This window comes from Bombina bombina, chromosome 1 (genome assembly GCF_027579735.1).
Source record: "Bombina bombina isolate aBomBom1 chromosome 1, aBomBom1.pri, whole genome shotgun sequence".
NCBI classification, from domain to species: domain Eukaryota; kingdom Metazoa; phylum Chordata; class Amphibia; order Anura; family Bombinatoridae; genus Bombina; species Bombina bombina.
This window is the reverse complement of record NC_069499.1, coordinates 936,119,034-936,141,831: the sequence shown is the minus strand read 5'-3', so window position 1 is coordinate 936,141,831 and position 22,798 is coordinate 936,119,034. Positions and strand designations below refer to the sequence as shown.

General features: G+C 42.4%; 1 protein-coding gene across 1 annotated transcript in view; it reads left to right on the top strand.

Annotated features, from left to right (window-relative positions):
- The window catches only part of HELZ2 (helicase with zinc finger 2), a 463,733-nt gene that overhangs the window by 268,966 nt on the left and 171,969 nt on the right, over positions 1-22,798 (top strand). Inside the window, exon 14 of the mRNA XM_053715946.1 lies at positions 13,977-14,093. Coding sequence (XP_053571921.1) covers positions 13,977-14,093 — 117 coding nt within the window. The remainder of the gene's footprint in view (positions 1-13,976; positions 14,094-22,798) is intronic.

Genomic DNA, 22,798 nt, shown 5'->3' with positions numbered 1-22,798 from the left:
GGAATGTGTATATCTCCTCACTTCCGGTGACACATTCCTACGGGGTAGACGCATAACTTTAGAACACCGGCGTGTGTGAGAGGAGGGAGGTCTGAGCCAAAAAGAGGTGGCGTCACTGGCGTGGAGCAGGCTACATAAAGTGGAGGACAAACCGCTTGTCCGTTGGCAAAAATCCGGTACTGCGCAATAGTGAAAAACACACTTTATTCCAAAAAATAAAAATGTATTTTTTGGAATAAAGTATGTTTTAACTATTGCTCAGTAGCGGCAAGCATACCCGTTAAAAATCTCTGGAGCCCTCGCGCAGCACATCTATCATACAGGGGAAGTTAATCGGCAATCGCCTAAGTGCGCATGTCTGTACGTGCCACTGACATTTAGCAGAGGGTGCGTGCACTGATAAGACTAAGAAGTAGTATTAGACTAGAAGTGGTAACTAAAATAAACAGCAAATATTTACTGCAGTTCAGTCTATGGATGTAATGCACAGGCCAGGGATATCAAAGTTTAGAATTAACATTAGTCCAGTTTGTGTCTCAACTCTCATTATGACACACAAATGGGGCTACTGTTACTTCTGAGCTTTGATTCCTTGGCCTGTTCATTACATCCACATGATAGATTGAACTGTGAGGGGGGTCCTGCTTTTATGACACAAAAAGTGACAAAACATAAAATGTGGGGTGACTGGCTATTCTATGAATGAGCTTTCCCCTGTGCATTACAGTCATCCATGCACTGATAGACTGAACTGTGAGGGACCTTTGCACCTCTTGCAGACATTCTGGGCAGTGGGCATAACTGTGTTTTATCTTTTTAAATTGCAAAATGTAGAGATCAGCTGCACATTCTCTTTAGTTCTCTACAAGATACACGGGGAATAAGGCATTATTCAAAGCTGTCACTTGTGAGGTCTTCTGAAGGCAGAATTGAATCATTCTGGGTAAAATTAATAATTTTATATATATTTTTAAAAAGAAAAAGAAAATTTTCTTCTATGTGAATATTCAAAACTACCGTCGGCTTTAGAGCTGTAGGTCCAACGCAGTATCGGATTAGCGCCAGAGCAATAAGTGTTAGGTTTTTTTTCAAAGTACGCTCCATTGAAGTCTATGGGGAGAAGAAGTTAACGCGGCCATGATATCAAAAGTCTTAAACAATATACTTTTAACTTGTACTACATGTGCTAACCGCATACATTTAAAGGTTTACTTCCAGTGATGTTTGCACGTGAGCGAAAGCACTAAATAGCGCTCAACTTGTAATCTAGCCCTATGTGTGAAACAAAACCAGATGTTGTTGTTACTTTGTCATTTTAATTTAGTCAACTTAAAGTGCCACAAAACAGGTTAAGATCTGTGCATATCCTAAAAGGGCTAATTAATTTAAAATAGTTTGCATAAACAAATTGTTTAAAAATTGCTGGCAAGTATTTTAAAATAATTTTCAAAAATAAGCAAAATGAATTACATAGCTAAGCTGCCTGGAGCAGCTAACTCCACCCCTCTCATCAGTGTTTAGGCACAGGCATTGCATTTCACAGCTTCTAGGCATGCTCCAGCAGATAATCCCTATTTACTTTTGCATTCTACCAAAAGAACAATAAACATAGATACAGCCATAAAAGGAATTGTGTGGGGGGGAGTTTGAGCTTTACAATTCAGAAACTAAAAAGAAAGGGTTAATGGTAAGGCACTGCAGTATACATTTGAAGTTAAAGTAATTTAAGTACATATTATATTATTTCTCCAACATAGGTGTGTCCGGTCCACGGCGTCATCCTTACTTGTGGGATATTCTCTTCCCCAACAGGAAATGGCAAAGAGCCCAGCAAAGCTGGTCACATGATCCCTCCTAGGCTCCGCCTACCCCAGTCATTCTCTTTGCCGTTGTACAGGCAACATCTCCACGGAGATGGCTTAGAGTTTTTTAGTGTTTAACTGTAGTTTTTATTATTCAATCAAGAGTTTGTTATTTTGAAATAGTGCTGGTATGTACTATTTACTCAGAAACAGAAAAGAGATGAAGATTTCTGTTTGTATGAGGAAAATGATTTTAGCAACCGTAACTAAAATCCATGGCTGTTCCACACAGGACTGTTGAGAGCAATTAACTTCAGTTGGGGGAACAGTGTGCAGTCTCTTGCTGCTTGAGGTATGACACATTCTAACAAGACGATGTAATGCTGGAAGCTGTCATTTTCCCTATGGGATCCGGTAAGCCATGTTTATTACGATCGTAAATAAGGGCTTCACAAGGGCTTATTAAGACTGTAGACTTTTTCTGGGCTAAATCGATTCATTATTAACACATATTTAGCCTTGAGGAATCATTTTATCTGGGTATTTTGATATAATAATATCGGCAGGCACTGTATTAGACACCTTATTCCTTAGGGGCTTTCCCAAAGCATAAGCAGAGCCTCATTTTCGCGCCGGTGTGGCGCACTTGTTTTTGAGAGGCATGGCATGCAGTCGCATGTGAGAGGAGCTCTGATACTTAGAAAAGACTTTCTGAAGGCGTCATTTGGTATCGTATTCCCCTTTGGGCTTGGTTGGGTCTCAGCAAAGCAGATACCAGGGACTGTAAAGGGGTTAAAGTTTAAAACGGCTCCGGTTCCGTTATTTTAAGGGTTAAAGCTTCCAAATTTGGTGTGCAATACTTTTAAGGCTTTAAGACACTGTGGTGAAAATTTGATAAATTTTGAACAATTCCTTCATGTTTTTTCGCAATTGCAGTAATAAAGTGTGTTCAGTTTAAAATTTAAAGTGACAGTAACGGTTTTATTTTAAAACGTTTTTGTACTTTTTTATCAAGTTTATGCCTGTTTAACATGTCTGAACTACCAGATAGACTGTGTTCTGAATGTGGGGAAGCCAGAATTCCTATTCATTTAAATAAATGTGATTTATGTGATAATGACAATGATGCCCAAGATGATTCCTCAAGTGAGGGGAGTAAGCATGGTACTGCATCATTCCCTCCTTCGTCTACACGAGTCTTGCCCACTCAGGAGGCCCCTAGTACATCTAGCGCGCCAATACTCCTTACTATGCAACAATTAACGGCTGTAATGGATAATTCTGTCAAAAACATTTTAGCCAAAATAAACACTTGTCAGCGTAAGCGCGGCTGCTCTGTTTTAGATACTGAAGAGCATGACGACGCTGATATTAATATCTCTGAAGGGCCCCTAACCCAGTCTGATGGGGCCAGGGAGGTTTTGTCTGAGGGAGAAATTACTGATTCAGGGAACATTTCTCAACAGGCTGAACCTGATGTGATTGCATTTAAATTTAAGTTGGAACATCTCCGCATTCTGCTTAAGGAGGTATTATCCACTCTGGATGATTGTGACAAGTTGGTCATCCCAGAGAAACTATGTAAAATGGACAAGTTCCTAGAGGTGCCGGGGCTCCCAGAAGCTTTTCCTATACCCAAGCGGGTGGCGGACATTGTTAATAAAGAATGGGAGAGGCCAGGTATTCCTTTCGTCCCTCCCCCCATATTTAAAAAATTGTTTCCTATGGTCGACCCCAGAAAGGACTTATGGCAGACAGTCCCCAAGGTCGAGGGAGCGGTTTCCACTTTAAACAAACGCACCACTATACCCATAGAGGATAGTTGTGCTTTCAAAGATCCTATGGATAAAAAATTAGAAGGTTTGCTTAAAAAGATGTTTGTTCAGCAGGGTTACCTTCTACAACCAATTTCATGCATTGTCCCTGTCGCTACAGCCGCATGTTTCTGGTTCGATAAGCTGATAAAGGCGGTCGATAGTGATTCTCCTCCTTATGAGGAGATTATGGACAGAATCAATGCTCTCAAATTGGCTAACTCTTTCACCCTCGACGCCACTTTGCAATTGGCTAGGTTAGCGGCTAAGAATTCTGGGTTTGCTATTGTGGCGCGCAGAGCGCTTTGGTTGAAATCTTGGTCGGCTGACTTGAAAGAGATTATCTCTGATATCACTGGGGGTAAGGGCCACGCCCTTCCTCAGGATCGGCCTTTCAAGGCAAAAAATAAACCTAATTTTCGTCCCTTTCGTAGAAACGGACCAGCCCAAGGTGCTACGTCCTCTAAGCAAGAGGGTAATACTTCTCAAGCCAAGCCAGCTTGGAGACCAATGCAAGGCTGGAACAAAGGAAAGCAGGCCAAGAAACCTGCCACTGCTACCAAGACTGCATGAAATGTTGGCCCCCGATCCGGGACCGGATCTGGTGGGGGGCAGACTCTCTCTCTTCGCTCAGGCTTGGGCAAGAGATGTTCTGGATCCTTGGGCGCTAGAAATAGTCTCCCAAGGTTATCTTCTGGAATTCAAGGGACTTCCCCCAAGGGGGAGGTTCCACAGGTCTCAGTTGTCTTCAGACCACATAAAAAGACAGGCATTCTTACATTGTGTAGAAGACCTGTTAAAAATGGGAGTGATTCATCCTGTTCCATTAAGAGAACAAGGGATGGGGTTCTACTCCAATCTGTTCATAGTTCCCAAAAAAGAGGGAACGTTCAGACCAATCTTAGATCTCAAGATCTTAAACAAGTTTCTCAAGGTTCCATCGTTCAAGATGGAAACCATTCAAACTATTCTTCCTTCCATCCAGGAAGGTCAATTCATGACCACGGTGGATTTAAAGGATGCGTATCTACATATTCCTATCCACAAGGAACATCATCGGTTCCTAAGGTTCGCATTCCTGGACAAACATTACCAGTTCGTGGCGCTTCCTTTCGGATTAGCCACTGCTCCAAGGATTTTCACAAAGGTACTAGGGTCCCTTCTAGCTGTGCTAAGACCAAGGGGCATTGCTGTAGTACCTTACTTGGACGACATTCTGATTCAAGCGTCGTCCCTTCCTCAAGCAAAGGCTCACACGGACATCGTCCTGGCCTTTCTCAGATCTCACGGATGGAAAGTGAACGTGGAAAAGAGTTCTCTATCCCCGTCAACAAGGGTTCCCTTCTTGGGAACAATTATAGACTCCTTAGAAATGAGGATTTTTCTAACAGAGGCCAGAAAAACAAAACTTCTAGACTCTTGTCGGATACTTCATTCCGTTCCTCTTCCTTCCATAGCTCAGTGCATGGAAGTGATCGGGTTGATGGTAGCGGCAATGGACATAGTTCCTTTTGCGCGCATTCATCTAAGACCATTACAACTGTGCATGCTCAGTCAGTGGAATGGGGACTATACAGACTTGTCTCCGAAGATACAAGTAAATCAGAGGACCAGAGACTCACTCCGGTGGTGGCTGTCCCTGGACAACCTGTCACAAGGGATGACATTCCGCAGACCAGAGTGGGTCATTGTCACGACCGACGCCAGTCTGATGGGCTGGGGCGCGGTCTGGGGATCCCTGAAAGCTCAGGGTCTTTGGTCTCGGGAAGAATCTCTTCTACCGATAAATATTCTGGAACTGAGAGCGATATTCAATGCTCTCAAGGCTTGGCCTCAGCTAGCGAGGGCCAAGTTCATACGGTTTCAATCAGACAACATGACAACTGTTGCGTACATCAACCATCAGGGGGGAACAAGGAGTTCCCTAGCGATGGAAGAAGTGACCAAAATCATTCTATGGGCGGAGTCTCACTCCTGCCACCTGTCTGCTATCCACATCCCAGGAGTGGAAAATTGGGAAGCGGATTTTCTGAGTCGTCAGACATTGCATCCGGGGGAGTGGGAACTCCATCCGGAAATCTTTGCCCAAGTCACTCAGCTGTGGGGCATTCCAGACATGGATCTGATGGCCTCTCGTCAGAACTTCAAAGTTCCTTGCTACGGGTCCAGATCCAGGGATCCCAAGGCGGCTCTAGTGGATGCACTAGTAGCACCTTGGACCTTCAAACTAGCTTATGTGTTCCCGCCCTTTCCTCTCATCCCCAGGCTGGTAGCCAGGATCAATCAGGAGAGGGCGTCGGTGATCTTGATAGCTCCTGCGTGGCCACGCAGGACTTGGTATGCAGATCTGGTGAATATGTCATCGGCTCCACCTTGGAAGCTACCTTTGAGACGAGACCTTCTTGTTCAGGGTCCGTTCGAACATCCGAATCTGGTTTCACTCCAGCTGACTGCTTGGAGATTGAACGCTTGATTTTATCGAAGCGAGGGTTCTCAGATTCTGTTATCGATACTCTTGTTCAGGCCAGAAAGCCTGTAACTAGAAAGATTTACCACAAAATTTGGAAAAAATATATCTGTTGGTGTGAATCTAAAGGATTCCCTTGGGACAAGGTTAAGATTCCTAGGATCCTATCCTTCCTTCAAGAAGGATTGGAAAAAGGATTATCTGCAAGTTCCCTGAAGGGACAGATTTCTGCCTTGTCGGTGTTACTTCACAAAAAACTGGCTGCTGTGCCAGATGTTCAAGCTTTTGTTCAGGCTCTGGTTAGAATTAAGCCTGTTTACAAACCTTTGACTCCTCCTTGGAGTCTCAATTTAGTTCTTTCAGTTCTTCAGGGGGTTCCGTTTGAACCCTTGCATTCCGTTGATATCAAATTATTATCTTGGAAAGTTTTGTTTTTAGTTGCAATTTCTTCTGCCAGAAGAGTTTCAGAATTATCTGCTCTGCAGTGTTCTCCTCCTTATCTGGTGTTCCATGCAGATAAGGTGGTTTTACGTACTAAACCTGGTTTTCTTCCAAAAGTTGTTTCTAACAAAAACATTAACCAGGAGATTACCGTACCTTCTCTGTGTCCGAAACCAGTTTCAAAGAAGGAACGTTTGTTGCACAATTTGGATGTTGTTCGCGCTCTAAAATTCTATTTAGATGCTACAAAGGATTTTAGACAAACATCTTCCTTGTTTGTTGTTTATTCCGGTAAAAGGAGAGGTCAAAAAGCAACTTCTACCTCTCTCTCTTTTTGGATTAAAAGCATCATCAGATTGGCTTACGAGACTGCCGGACGGCAGCCTCCCGAAAGAATCACAGCTCATTCCACTAGGGCTGTGGCTTCCACATGGGCCTTCAAGAACGAGGCTTCTGTTGATCAGATATGTAGGGCAGCGACTTGGTCTTCACTGCACACTTTTACCAAATTTTACAAGTTTGATACTTTTGCTTCTTCTGAGGCTATTTTTGGGAGAAAGGTTTTGCAAGCCGTGGTGCCTTCCATTTAGGTGACCTGATTTGCTCCCTCCCTTCATCCGTGTCCTAAAGCTTTGGTATTGGTTCCCACAAGTAAGGATGACGCCGTGGACCGGACACACCTATGTTGGAGAAAACAGAATTTATGTTTACCTGATAAATTACTTTCTCCAACGGTGTGTCCGGTCCACGGCCCGCCCTGGTTTTTTAATCAGGTCTGATAATTTATTTTCTTTAACTACAGTCACCACGGTACCATATGGTTTCTCCTATGCAAATATTCCTCCTTAACGTCGGTCGAATGACTGGGGTAGGCGGAGCCTAGGAGGGATCATGTGACCAGCTTTGCTGGGCTCTTTGCCATTTCCTGTTGGGGAAGAGAATATCCCACAAGTAAGGATGACGCCGTGGACCGGACACACCGTTGGAGAAAGTAATTTATCAGGTAAACATAAATTCTGTTTTTGTCTCTATCCCAACTTGTTTTATGTCCCTTTAAATAACAATTGCTCTGGTTTGAAATTCCATGGAGATGGAATACAAAAATCACCTGAGTTATGAAACTTTTACACACCAAATGTTAATGGATTAGAATATGGGCAAAGACAAAACTACAGGGGTCTCAAACTGAGACTGACCCCACACCTCTAGAGGTACATTTGGCCATGCAATAAATACTGGGGTTGCTACAGGGTGGCTTTGTGGGTCCCAGGCTCCACCTGCATCTTGTCTGCTCCCTTTGTGTGTCCCTGCAAAATAGGGCTCACAGTGTTTGGTAGCAGGGTTTACAAGATGACCACCGCAGTGTTGCTGAACAGAAAAACCTATTTGTAGAAGAAGTGCATATTGTCTTGCGCTTAGACTAACCAAGGGGAAAGTATAACTTACAGTCACAAACAAGCAGCATCTATTGCTGCTGTGTGGTGCCTGCTCAACTTTTGCTGCCAACCAGAAAGGGTGTTTTTGAAATGGGGGACTCTACCACAGCCTTTGCCAAGGTGTCCAATGAGGTCTAGTTATGCCCCTTAATGGGGTCAATGATTCTAGACCTTCTTTTACTCCCTTATATAGGTTGTACACTTAAGTAAAAAAAGAACTTAAAAACACTACACAAATATGGTTTCATTCTGAATCCTCAGCAAGATATATTGAAGTCCAACACAAAATCTTGATCTTAAAAGTTCTTGGTCACAATGGACATGAATGAAATCTCTCTCTCTCTCTCTCTCTCTCTCTCTCTCTCTCTCTCTCTCTCTCTCTCTCTCCCTCTCTCAAAAATTTGGGTTTCATGGCCCTTTAAGATGTACTACCACTGACATAGTAGTAGCTGCAAGTATATTGCAATTACAAAAAATCTTCTGGTCACATTTAAAATGCATTCTAGTGCATGTCAGATTACACCTTTATGTTCCTTTAAATACAAAAAAAAAATCATTGTGAATTGCATTTATATATCCAGGCAGGTCAGGAGACCTGTGTCCCTCAGCATGTACGCACAATTGATAGTGACATATCTGCCCGATAGTGACCCTGTCAACACCAGTTGTGGATTGTGCGAGATCAGACTCCTGTAAGCAGTTTAAGTTGCAACAGCTATTACTTGCTCAGGGCATTCTTTCACTAGCCTCAAGGGAGCCTAAGGGGCCGATTTATCATGGCCCGCATGAGGCCAAATACATCTGTTTCCGCGTGAGCCTTCAGGCTCGCCAGAAACAGGAGTTAAGAAGCAGCGGTCTTAAGACCGCTGCTCCTTAACACGTACGCCTCCTCTGAGGCGGCAGACATCAATCCGCCTGATCATATACGATTGAGTTGATTGGCACCCCCGCAAATCTGCAGGGGGCGGCACTGCACAAGCAGTTCAGCAGTTCGCCTTCAGCATTTATTGATGTCTGGCGGACATGATCGCTACAGCGGATCATGTCCGCCAGACACATGATAAATCGGCCCCTAAAACTTAATGCAGATCAATTTAAACATTGATCTTTCATGATTCAGATAGAACATACAAATTTAAACTACTTTCCAATTTACTTCTCTTATCAAATTTTCTTTGTTTTTTTTGGGATTCTTTGCTGAAAAGCTGGATGGTAAGCTCAGGAGTGTGCACGTGTCTGCAGCAATATATGGCAGCAATTTTGCAAGAATGTTATCCACTGGCAGGAGCACTAGATGGCAGCACTTTTTCCTGCCATGTAGAGCTCCAGTCATGTGCATGCTAGCTACCTACCTAGGTATCTCCTCAACAAAGCATAATATGGGAACAAAGAAAATTTGATAATAGAAGTAAATTGGAAACATTTTTAAAATTGTATTCTCTGTTGGAATCATGAAAGAAATATGTTGGGTTTCATGTCCCTTTAACAAAGATACTTTTGTTATGTTATTCACATACCCCCCAACTGTCCCGATTTTCGCGGGACAGTCCCAATTTTAGGGGTCTGTCCTGCTGTCCCTGGTTGCTAGCCATCTGTCTCGCATTGCCCCATGCATTAAAATTAAAAATATATATATATATATATTTTTAAACTCTGTTGGGCCCATACTGATAAGCAGCTGGCTTTTGTCTCCCAGGGTTAGATACCTGTTAGATTCCCTGTGGAAAAGGAATTGTGTGTGGGTTAAGCAGGAGTAAGAAGGCTGTATACACTCTGACCTCAGGTAATGGTGACCTCTAACCTCTAGTAGTGATGACGTCTAACCCCTGGTGATAATACTAGCATGCCTTCAGTTTTATACGATGAGCAGGGTAACAAACAGTGGCAGCCTCAGACTGACAGCTAATGTGCTTGACAACCCCAGGATCCCATACAATGAATTACAGATACCCATATATGATGTAGTGTGTGTGTCTATCTGTATCTATATGTGTGTGTGTATCTGCATGTATAAGTGTATTCTATGTAGTGTGTGTATCTGTGTGTATCTGCATGTATAAATGTATACTATGTAGTGTATGTGTGTATCTGTATGTATAAGTGTGTATGTGCATGTATAAGTTTATGCTATGTAGTGTGTGTATCTGCATGTATAAGTGTATACTATGTAGTGGCTGTGTATCTGCATGTATAGGTGTATGCTGTGTAGTGTGTGTGTTTCTGCCTGTATGAGTTTATGCTATGTAGTGTGTGTGTGTGTGTGTGTGTCTGCATGTATAAGTGTATGCTATGTAGTGTGTGTGTGTATTTACATGTATAAGTGTATGTTATGTAGTGTATGTGTGTATCTGCATGTATAAGTGTAAGCTATGTAGTGTGTGTATCTGCATGTATAAGTGTATGTTGTTTAGTGTGTGTGTGTGTGTGTATCTGCCTGTATAAGTGAATGATATGTAGTGTGTGTATCTGCATGTATGTGTATGCTATGTAGTGTGTTTGTGTGTATCAACATGTATAAGTGTATGCTGTGTAGTGTGTGTGTGTGTATCTGCATGTATAAGTGTATGCTGTGTAGTGTGTGTGTATCCGCCTGTATAAGTGTATGATATGTAGTGTGTGTGTATCTGCATGTATAAGTGTATGCTATATAGTGTGTGTGTATCTGCATGTGTAAGTGTATGCTATGTAGTGTGTGTATCTGCATGTGTAAGTGTATGATATGTAGTGTGTGTATCTGCATGTGTAAGTGTATGTTATGTAGTGTGTGTGTGTGTATCTGCATGTGTAAGTGTATGCTGTGTAGTGTGTGTGTATCTGCATGTGTAAGTGTATACTATGTAGTGTGTGTGTACCTGCATGTATAAGTGTATGCTGTGTAGTGTGTGTATCTGCATGTATAAGTGTAAGCTTTGTAGTGTGTGTGTATGTATCTGCATGTATAAGTGTATGCTATGTAGTGTGTGTGTCTATCTGCATGTGTAAGTGTATGCTATGTAGTGTGTGTGTGTGTATCTGCCTGTATAAGTGTATGATATGTAGTGTGTGTGTGTATCTGCATGTGTAAGTGTATACTATGTAGTGTGTGTGTGTATCTGCATGTGTAAATGTATGCTATGTAGTGTGTATGTGTATCTGCATGTGTAAGTATATGCCATGCAGTGTGTTACTGTGCATTTTTGCTGACTTTAAAGGCCAGAATCTAGAATATTAATGGGGAATGCAGAGAGCAGTTTTAAAGAATCTATTATTAACCCCTTAATGACAACTGACGTACCAGGTACGTCCTGCAAAAACTATCAGTTAGTGACAATGGACGTACCTGGTACGTCATTTGTCTAACAGAGTGCTGGAAGCGATTGCGATCGCTTCCAGCAGCTCTCAGGGTATTGCAGTGATGCCTCAATATTGAGGCATCCTGCAATACCCTTTTACAAGCATCCGATGCAGAGAGAGACACTATGTGGCCCTCTCTGCACCGGTAGCGATGGTGCCGTTCGTCGGTCGGTGGAAGCTTAGCAGGGAGGCGGGTGGGCGGCTCATCGCTACCCGGCATCCGGTTCCTGTAAGTGTAATTTGCACGCCGGATGCCAGGAGCGTGCGGGATGGTGCCTGCGGGGGCGTGAGCGCGTGTCTGTGTGCGCGCGCAGCAACCACTGCCACCAATGATAAATGAAGTGAGAAGGAGGGGGGAAAACCCCCAATATAAATATTAAATGTAAAAGGATCTAGGAGGGGGAGGGGTGAGGGTATTGAGGGGGGGGGCAGCTACAGTACAGAAAAAGTTATTGTAAAAAAAACCTTTGTTTTTGGGGGAAAACTGGGTACTGGCAGACCCAAGATGGCGGCACATAGGTAGCAGGGGGAGGGTTAGAGAGCTGTTTGTGGGGGATCAGGGAGGTTGGGGGCTAAGGCAGGGGTCCATCACAGATGAATACATTTTTTTTTAAATAAAAAAAAATAAACACCTTTTATTTTAGTACTGGCAGACTTTCTGCCAGTACTTAAGATGGTGGGGACAATTGTGGGGTGGGGGAGGGAAGAGAGCTGTTTGGGAGGGATCAGGGGGTGGGATGTGTCAGGTGGGAGGCTGATCTCTACACTAAAGCTAAAATTAACCCTGCAAGCTCTCTACAAGCTACCTAATTAACCCCTTCACTGCTGGGCATAATACACGTGTAGTGCGCAGCAGCATTTAGCGACCTTCTAATTGCCAAAAAGCAACGCCAAAGCCATATATGACTGCTATTTCTGAAAAAAGGGGATCCCAGAGAAGCATTTACAACCATTTGTGCCATAATTGCAAAAGCTGTTTGTAAATAATTTCAGTGAGAAACCTAAAGTTTGTGACAAAAATTGTGAAAAAGTGAACAATTTTTTTTATTTGATCGAATTTGGCAGTGAAATGGTGGCATGAAATATACCAAAATGGGCCTAGATCAATACTTTGGGTTGTCTTCTAAAAAAATATATATACATGTCAAGGGATATTCAGGGATTCCTGACAGATATCAGTGTTCCAATGTAACTAGCGCTGATTTTGAAAAAAAGTGGTTTGGAAATAGCAAAGTGCTACTTGTATTTATTGCCCTATAACTTGCAAAAAAAGCAAATAACATGTAAACATTGGGCATTTCTAAACTCAGGACAACATTTAGAAACTATTTAGCATGGGTGTTTTTTGGTGGTTGTAGATGTGTAACAGATTTTGGGGGTCAAAGTTAGAAAAAGTGTGTTTTTTCCATTTTTTTCATCATATTTTATATATTTTTTAATAGTAAATTATAAGATAGGATGAAAATAATGGTATCTTCAGAAAGTCCATTTAATGGCGAGAAAAACGGTATATAATATGTGTGGGTACAGTAAATGAGTAAGAGGAAAATTACAGCTAAACACAAACACTGCATAAATGTAAAAATAGCCCTTGTCCTTAAGGGTAAGAAAATTAAAAAATGGTCTGGTCATTAAGGGGTTAAATGTCCAATTAAGATAAAAATATTTAGCACTGTCTCTGCAAAGGCTAATTAAATACAGATAGATTCACCCGCCAATAAAAAAGTGCTGTCCAGATTACTGAACCAAGAAAAAAAGCTTAGATGCCTTCTTTTTCAAATAAAGATAGCAAAAGAACAAAGAAAAATTGATAATAGGAGTAAATTAGAAAGTTGCTTAAAATCACATGCTCTATCTGAATCACAAAAGAAAAAATTTGGGTTCAGTGTCCCTTTAAGAGGAATCAAACATAAGCCCTCACACGCAAGACTGTTTTAAAAAAAAAAAAAATAAGATAAAGAGAGGGAGTCTTTTACTAGTTCAGAGCTAGAAGAAGAGGACTGTGTGGTTTGCAATTGTTGTTGGATATAAGAAGCTGGAGATAAATGAATGGAAATTACTGTAGGTACCTTTTGGACTTAATTTGTTTTGTAACTTTTTATTTTATCTTTTTATGTTTAGTGGTCAAAATTGGGTCCTTTGGTGCTAGCGGCTCACTGGGTATTGGTGGACTGCAGATTGTGGGTCTCATTGTAGGGGGATTGTGATGAGAGAGTTTAAGTTGAAGTCATAATTGTGGTGTGGTGGACATGGTTAGGGAAAATTGCAGTGTATAAGATATTGTGTAGTGGGGCAGGGATAATTGTAGTGGGATGAAGCACATGTAGAGGGCAAGCGGCGGCAGTGTGAGTAGTTTATTGCACTGTAGGGGACACCACTGTTAGGGTTAAATACTGGGGGAAGTTAGACTGTATATGATATAGAAACAAATAATGTGATGCTAGATTTTTTTATTCATAGCAACTCCATTTTAGTGGCTCACATAGGATCTAACCCAGAGTGTCTACTGCAGCTAGGGATTCTAAGTAAGAGCTTTTAAATGAACTTTACATGATGTCATGTTTATCACCGTAAACCATGTAATACAAATATGTCCTTATGTATATTGGGCTGTTAAAGACAACATCAGTCAAATGGGTAATGTCAGGAAAATAAAAAGCAAACTCTCTTTTGTTGCCTACAGACCAATTACTTTGCATCATCTGATCCGTGCACCATCTAACCCTTACCACAGAAAAATCTTAGAGATGGACAATCGAATACGGAATAATGAGGAGCTAACCCTTGATGAAGTGCTTGAGTGAGTGAAAACTATATTTCTATTACATGTGCTATATACCTCTGTCAAGTAATGATACACTCAGGGCCGCCATCAGGGGGTGACAGGGGTGACTCCTTTCAGGGGCCCAATGGGCCAGGGAGGCACCATGAGGCAAGAACAACTAAAAAAAAATGTTTTTATTTCTTTTATAAGATATGACGAGTCCACGGATTTCATCCTTACTTATGGGATTACGCCTCCTGGTCAGCAGGAGGAGGCAAAGAGCACCACAGCAGAGCTGTATATATAGCTCCTCCCTTCCCTCCCACTCCAGTCATTCTCTTTGCCTGTGTTAGTGATAGGAAGAGGTAAAGTGAGGTGTGAGTTTAGATTCTTCAATCAAGAGTTTATTATTTTTAAATGGTACCGGTGTGTACTATTTTACTTAAGGGTAAAGCAAGGGGAGCTGTGTAGATTCAAATACGTTCTTTTCTGTGACTCCCAGACTGTGTGCTGCACTACTGAATATGGTCTTAGCAGATTTTATCTAAGGGCCAGTTTTGTTCCCACAGATTCCTGGAGCAGAAGAAGGACCTCAGTGTGGGACAAGTCATGCTGTTACTCAGCATTGAGGTATGTGCAGTCTATTACTTTCTGTGACACCTAGTACCTCAGAAAAGACTGTCGTTTTCCTCTGTGAACTGGCTATCCTAACCTATGTCTGTGTGCTACTAATACACGGTCCTAGAGGGCTGCCATCGTTATTGGGCCTGTGTATGGGGCTGCATGAGGTACATTTGAGGTGTCTTTAAGAAGATAACCCCTTCAGGTTTTGGGCTGACGCTGGGGATTTTATTAGTGTATTACACTCCGGTATGCTGCTCTTGTATACTCCCGGCTCAGGGGTTGTCTCATCAGACCGGGAGTTGTTAGATTTAAATGGGGGACTGGCTTTTCTTATTGGACTTGTGTTTTGGGTCACATTTATCCCGGCGACTCCATTTTATGCTACTGTACAGAGCCGCTCGGGAGTTTCGTTTGGTATGCCCACGATGGGTGGGGCACTCAATCGCACGCTGAGAGAAGCCGCACAGTGTCTTTCTGGGAGTCGGACAGAGTAATTGTCTCCAGTGTTTGTCTAGACTGCGTGTGTAGAACAGGCGGTTTAGACACTCTGCTGTTCGGATGCTTGTTTGTTACTGGGTCATAGGGAGCAGGTAGGCGCCGCAGCAGAGCTGTGGCGAGGTGATAGTATTTTTTAAGGTGTAAGTTACTGCTCCAAATTAGTTGACAGTTTTTCTGGGATACGTAAAAACACGACGTTTTTGTCTCCAAAGCCACAATTATTAAAACTTTTTAGTACAGTGTACTGAGCAAAACATTTTTATTTTTTAAAGGCACAGTTGCTTTTATTTTTACAACGGTTTTCTATATAAAGAGTGTATTACATAATTAAATAACATTTTGTTTTCACAATGGATGATCTTAATGCCAGTACTTGTTCCATGTGTTTAAATGCCAATGTGGAACCCCCGGTTACTTTTTGCCCCTCATGCACTGAGAGGACATTACAATGTAGAGAGTAGATTTTCTTTAACAAAGATATATCTAAGGATGTTTCTCAGACTGATGAGACTCAGGGTATGCCACTACTTTCTCCCCAAGCGTCACAGCCCTTAACGCCCACACAAGCGACGCCATGTTCCTCAACTGCGTCCACTTCATTTACTCTCCGATATGCCCTCCCAGGGATCTGATTTGGGGGGTAGGGAGATTCTGTCTGAGGGGGAACTTTCTGATTTAGGGAGTGCGTTACCTCAGACAGACTCGGACGTCATGTCCTTCAGATTTAAGCTTGAACACCTCCGCCTGTTACTTCGGGAGGTTTTAGTGACTGGACGACTGTGACTCTATTGTGGTACCACCAGAGAAATTGTGTAAGATGGACAAATACTTAGAGGTTCCTTCTTATTCTGATGTTTTTCCGGTTCCTAAGAGAATTTCGGAAATTGTTACGCGGGAATGGGAGAGACCTGGTATCCCGTTCGCACCTTCCCCTAATTTTAAGAAAATGTACCCTATAGCTGACACTGTTCGGGATTCTTGGCAAACGATTCCTAAGGTGGAGGGAGCTATCTCTACCCTGGCTAAGCGTACGACTATCCCTATTGAGGACAGTTGTGCTTTCAAAGACCCTATGGATAAAAAGTTGGAGGGTCTTCTAAAAAAGCTATTTATTCATCAAGGGTTTCTGTTACAACCGACGGCCTGCATTGTACCAGTCACAACTGCGGCTGCCTTTTGGTTTGACGCCTTAGAAGAGTCTCTTAAGACAGAGACTTCTTTAGAGGAAATATTGGATAGAATTAAGGCTCTTAAGCTGGCTAATTCTTTTGTTACGGATGCCGCCTTTCAGATCGCCAAATTGGCGGCTAAGAATGCAGGATTTTCCATTTTAGCACGCAGAGCCTTATGGTTAAAATCTTGGTCTGCGGATGTGTCCTCTAAATCCAAGCTTTTGGCTATTCCTTTCAAAGGAAAGACCCTGTTCGGGCCTGACTTGAAAGAGATCATTTCTGACATTACGGGAGATAAGGGTCACCTCCTACCTCAGGATAAATCATCTAAACAAAGGGGTAAACAGAGTAATTTTCGTTCCTTTCGAAATTTCAAGGGAGTCCCCTCTTCCTCTTCCTCTAAACAGGAAGGGAATTTTGCACAAGCCAAGTCCATCTGGAGACCCAACCAGGCTTGGAACAAGGGTAAACAGCCCAAGAAGTCCGCTGCTACTCCCAAAACAGCATGAAGGGGCGGCCCCCGATCCAGGACCGGATCTGGTAGGGGGCAGACTTTCTCTTTTTGTCCAGGCATGGATATGAGACGTTCAGGACCCATGGACACTAGAGATCGTGTCTCAAGGGTATCAGTTGGAGTTAAAAAATTCCTTCCCAAGGGGAAGGTTTCTTCTTTCACGATTGTCTGTAGACCAGATAAAAAGCGAGGCGTTCTTACGTTGTGTAAAAGACCTCTCCACTATGGGAGTAATTTGTCCTGTTCCAGTACAGGAACAAGGGCAGGGGTTTTACTCAAATATTTTTGTGGTTCCCAAAGAAGAGGGAACGTTCCGACCCATTTTAGATCTCAAGAGTCTAAACAAGTTTCTCAGAGTTCCATCCTTCAAGATGGAGACTATTCGGACAATTCTTCCATTGATCCAGGAGGGTCAATATGACTACCAAGGACTTAAAGGATGCATATCGCCATATTCCTATCCACAGAGATCATCACAAGTTCCTGAGGTTTGCCTTTCTGGACAATCATTTTCAGTTCATGGCCCTTCCTTTCGGTTTGGCCACGGCACCCAGGATCTTCACAAAGGTTCTAGGGTCTCTGCTGGCGGTTCTCAGGCCGCGGGGCATTGCAGTGGCGCCTTATCTGGACGATATTCTGATCCAGGCGTCGTCTTATCAACTGACAAAGTCCTTTCTAAGGACTCACGGGTGGAAGGTGAACCTAGAAAAGAGTTCACTAATTCCACAGACAAGGGTTCCTTTCCTGGGAACTCTAATAGACTCGGTATCCATGAAAATCTTTTTGACGGAAGTCAGAAAGTTAAAGATTCTCAATGCATGCCGATCCCTTCAGTCCAATCCTCGGCCATCAATGGCTCAGTGCATGGAGGTAATTGGATTGATGGTGGCGGCAATGGACATCATTCCGTTTGCTCGTTTTCATCTCAGACCTCTACAGCTGAGCATGCTCAGGCAGTGGAATGGAGATTATGCAAATCTGTCTCCTCAGATAGATCTGGATCTTGAAACAAGAGAGAGCAAAAGAGAGCGGGGAGAGAGAGCAAAAGAGAGGGAAAAGAGAGCAAAAGAGAGGGGAGAGAGAGCAAAAGAGAGGGGGAAATAGAGCAAAAGAAAGGGGAGAGAGAGACAGCAAAAGAGAGGAGGGAAAGAGAGCAAAATAAAGAGGAGAGAAAGCAAAAGAGGGGGGAGAGAGATTACAAAATAGGGGGAATGGAGACAGCAAAAGAGAGGGGGAGAGACAGCAAAAGAGAGGGGGGAGAGAGCAAAAGAAAAGGGGAGAGAGAGAGCAAAAGAGGGGGGGAGAGATAGAGCAAAAGAGGGGGGAGAGAGAGAGCAAAAGAGGGGGGAGAGAGAGATCAAAAGAGAGGGAGAGAGAGCAAAAGGGGGGCGATAGAGAGAGGGAGAGAGAGAGCAAAAGAGAGGGGGAGAGAGAGCAAAAGAGAGGGGGAGAGAGAGCGCAAAAGAGGGAGGAAAAGAGAGGGGGGAGAGAGAGCAAAAGAGAGGGGGGAGAGAGAGAGCAGAAGAGAGGGGGGATAGAGAGAGAGCAAGGGGTGGAACCGCTGTACTGCAGAAATTGGTCCGTGTACACAGGCTTTAGGACTAGTATATATATATTTCAGAATAACTAGAATATTTATATTGTATGTCTGTTTTTTTTTATCACTTTTTGCTCTCCATTGAAGTCTATGGGAGAATACGTAAATGCGTTTGCGATATTCAAAGTTCAGGCTTTCTGCATGCGTCTGGTTATCACTTTTCCAAAAAAAAAATATTCCCACTTGTAAAAGTTTACTTCTAGTGAATTCAACGGGGGAAACGCTAATTTGCACTACACTCGTAATCTTGCCCCATATGTGTTAGGGACATTGAGTGAAATGTTTTCATCTAAGAAATAGTGATCAGAATAAGTTTATGGTTAGCTGAAGCGAAGGGCCCCTGTATTTATCCTCATGGGTAGGGCAAAAAGGGAATTAGTCCCACTGGCATTTGTCCCAGCATGGCCTGCTCCAGATCTAGATTCCCAGATAAGTAGCATATTGTGGTAGAAAGCTTGTCTGTAATAGTAGTGATATCACTTAAACGTTAAATTACTTTAGAATTGTTCTTGACATATAGACAGTGTAGAAAATTAGTGTAGAAATGATCTGCTTGGCTACTAACTGTAGCAGAGTGTTATGCATCTTCGAGCTAAGCTTAGGGTAACGTTAACCAGTAAAAGTTGTATACTGTTTTGTGTGATCTTAGAATGATTTTACAGTATGCTGTAAAAGTAGAATATGGTTCAATTGACCATTGAAATAATTAAAGGGGACTTTCATTTATAAAGTATAAAATACTTCATGCAGAAAGCTCCTTTATTTGTTTCAAGCGATTGCCGTTTTGAGCTGCTCAGGCAGCCCACGGCAGAACGCTATTTTGCTAAGAGGTGACGTTTTCACCTATTAGCAAATAGTGTGCGGGAAATCCGGCGCCAAGACGATTTCCCGCACGGCTATTGGCTAAAGAGGTGAAAACGTCACCTCTCAAGCAAAACAGCGATCTGCAGTGGGCTTCCTGAGCAGCTTAGAACGGTGATCGCTTGAAACAAATAAAGGAGCTTTCTGCATGAAGTATTTTATACTTTATCTATGAAAGTCCCCTTTATTTGTTTCAATGGTCTATCCTAGAGTTTCAGACATGCTAGTATTGACTTTTACTTTCAGCTACCATTTATGTACACAATAATGAAGTGCCAACTTTAGGGATATTTTTACTTCAGTTTCAAAATGATAGACTAGTGGAAATTGCTTCCCAGGTTTTATGATGTCATATCATGTGCTCATTGAGGCAATTAAAATGTTATTTAGTATGTCATAAGTAATGGAATGATTTATGCCATTGAAATTTGGCAGTTTTGGAATTTGGATGTAGCCACCAATCAGCAAGCACTATCCAAGGTGCTGAACCAAAAATGGGCCAGCTTGTAAGCTTACTTTCCTGCTTTTTCAAATAAAGATACCAAGAGAATGAAGAGTAATTCATAATATGAGTAAATTAGAATGTTGCTTAAAATTGCATGCTCTATCTGAATCTGTCCCTTTTAGTGTTGAAAATAGGAACTTTTATATCTATTGGTTGATATATTGGAGTAGATTTATCAAATGTCGGGCGCACATGATACGCTGTCGGCATTTATCATTGCACAAGCATTTCTGGCTTGTGCAATGCCGCCCCCTGAACATTCGATTAGATTGGTTGCTAGCAGGGGGTGTCAATCATCCCGATCGTATCCGATCGGGGTGATTGCTGTCCGCCACCTCAGACGTGGCGGATGAGTTAAGAAGCAGCGGTCTTATGACCGCTGCTTCTTAACTTAAATTTCAGGCAGACCTGAAACTTCGGGGGTAGATTGCAGCATCCGCTGCTTGATAAATCTACCCCATTATATTTTGTATTATTGTATTACAAATACAGATACTCGTCGACTTACGACCTATGCGACTTACGGCCATCCGTACTTACGACTATCGGTCGCACTGAAGAGGCGATACGTGCGCAAAGGCGGTACTTGCAACCATCGGTCGCAAAGGCGGTACTTACGACCATCGGTCGCAAAGGCGGTACTTACGTCCATCGGTCGCGCTGAGGGTGATGCTTATTTGCGTATGTGCGTAAAGGGGCAAGGCAGTGCTTGTGTGCGCAAAGGCGGTACTTACATCCATCGGTCGCACTGAGGGTGATGCTTATTTGCGTATGTGCGTAAAGGGGCAAGGCAGTGCTTGTGTGCGCAAAGGCGGTACTTACGACCATCGGTCGCAAAGGCGGTACTTACGACCATCGGCAAGACAGTGCTTGTGTGCGCAAAGGCGGTGCTTGTGTGTGATGAGAAGTGACTGTAAGCAGCAGCCTTTGTATGGGTCTGACCATGTCGCAGTCCAAAAGGCCGGTACCGTGTAGTGGCAAAGAGGCTACAAAGAAGAGGAAAGCTCTTGATTTGGAGTTAAAAATGAAAGTAATAAAGCAGTATGACGAAGGTAAAAAAGTGAATGCGATTGCCCGTGATATGAAACTGTCGCATTCCACAGTTTCCACAATCATTAAGGACAAGGAACGCATACGTGAAGCTGTAAAAGGTTCCGCACCAATGAAATCAACAATAATAACAAAACAACGTCAAGGGCCCATTCATGAAATGGAGAAATTATTAATGTTGTGGATAGAAGATCAAATACAAAAACGTACACCCATAAGCCTTCTAACAATTCAGATGAAGGCTAAAAGTTTGTTTGAGACTTTAAAGGAGAAAGCTGGTGAGGATTACAAAGAGAATTTCCAGGCAAGCACTGGATGGTTTAAACGTTTTAGAAGAAGATTCAGTCTGCATAATGTGCGGGTTTCAGGAGAAGCAGCAAGTGCAGATTCAGAAGCCGCTGCAAAGTTCATTGACACTTTGGATGAATTAATCCAAGAGGGAGGGTATTTACCTGAACAAATATTCAACGTTGATGAAACGGGTCTGTTCTGGAAACGGATGCCTGAGCGCACATACATTCACCAAGAATCAAAAACTATGCCAGGATTTAAAGCATTCAAGGATCGGGTAAGCTTGTTACTTGGAGGAAACGTTGTTGGTTTTAAGCTTAAGCCATTTCTTATCTATCGCTCAGAAAACCCACGTGCATTTAAAAACATTAATAAGCACACGCTGCCTGTGTATTACCGGTCAAATGCTAAATCGTGGATGACTCAGGCATTGTTCACAGACTGGTTTGTTAACTGTTTCATTCCCCAAGTTCGTGAATATTGCTTAGGGAAAGTAATCCAGTTCAAAATTTTAATGATTTTAGACAACGCACCTGGACATCCACCACACCTGGGTGACCTTAATCCTGATGTAAAAGTGGTTTATATGCCACCTAACACAACACCACTCATTCAACCTATGGACCAAGGGGCAATTGCCACGTTTAAAGCATACTACCTCAGATCTACATTCGCCCAAGCCATAGCTGCTACAGATGCTGATGATGACATAACATTGCGTGATTTTTGGAAAAGTTATAACATTCTTCAGTGCATAAAAAATATTGCAGCAGCGTGGGAGGATGTAACAGAAAAGTGCATGAATGGAATTTGGAAGAAGTGCCTAAAACGATATGTGACCAGATTTGAGAGATTTGAAACAGAGGAAGAGCTCGATGAAATTCGAGAAAACATTGTAAGACTTGCAAACAATCTTGAATTGGAATGTGAAGTGGAAGATGTAGAAGAGCTGTTAGATTATGAGTCAAAAGAACTTTCAAATGAAGATCTAATAGAACTGGAAGCAGAGAGAGTTGCAGAGGAAAATAGGAGAGAGGAAGAAGACAAAGAAGAAGAAGAGCCAGAGAAGAAATTCACTGCAAAGGGGTTGGCTGAAGGCTTTACATTGCTAAATAAAGCTGTCTCCTGTTTTGAAAACATGGACCAGAATGTTGAAAGATTTAACAAGGTTGACCGTCAAATTCAGGAAGCTGTGCGTGGCTATCGTGAAATCTATGAGGAGAAAAAGAAACAAACGCGTCAAACAAAGCTCAGCATGTTTTTTGAAAAGAACACTGCATCTGAAACCCCTCCAGCCTCAACTCACCAAGATGATAATACTGTAACTCTGATGACATAACTGTAAAAGTACAGTAAAAGAAAAATTTAAGTTCAGTTACTTTTCTTAAAAGTTTAAAGTAAAATAAGTGTTAAAGTTCCTGCAAACTACTGTACAGGTACAGTAAATGTTATGTTATTATTTGCATAGTACTACAGGTAGAGTACAAAAAAAATGTTATTTTATTACAGTACAGTATAGGTACAGTACAGTAAATGTCAGTACAGTAATAGTATTTGCACAGTAAATGTTATGTTATTATTTGCACAGTACAGGTACAGTACAGTAAAGGTTATTTTATTATTCATACT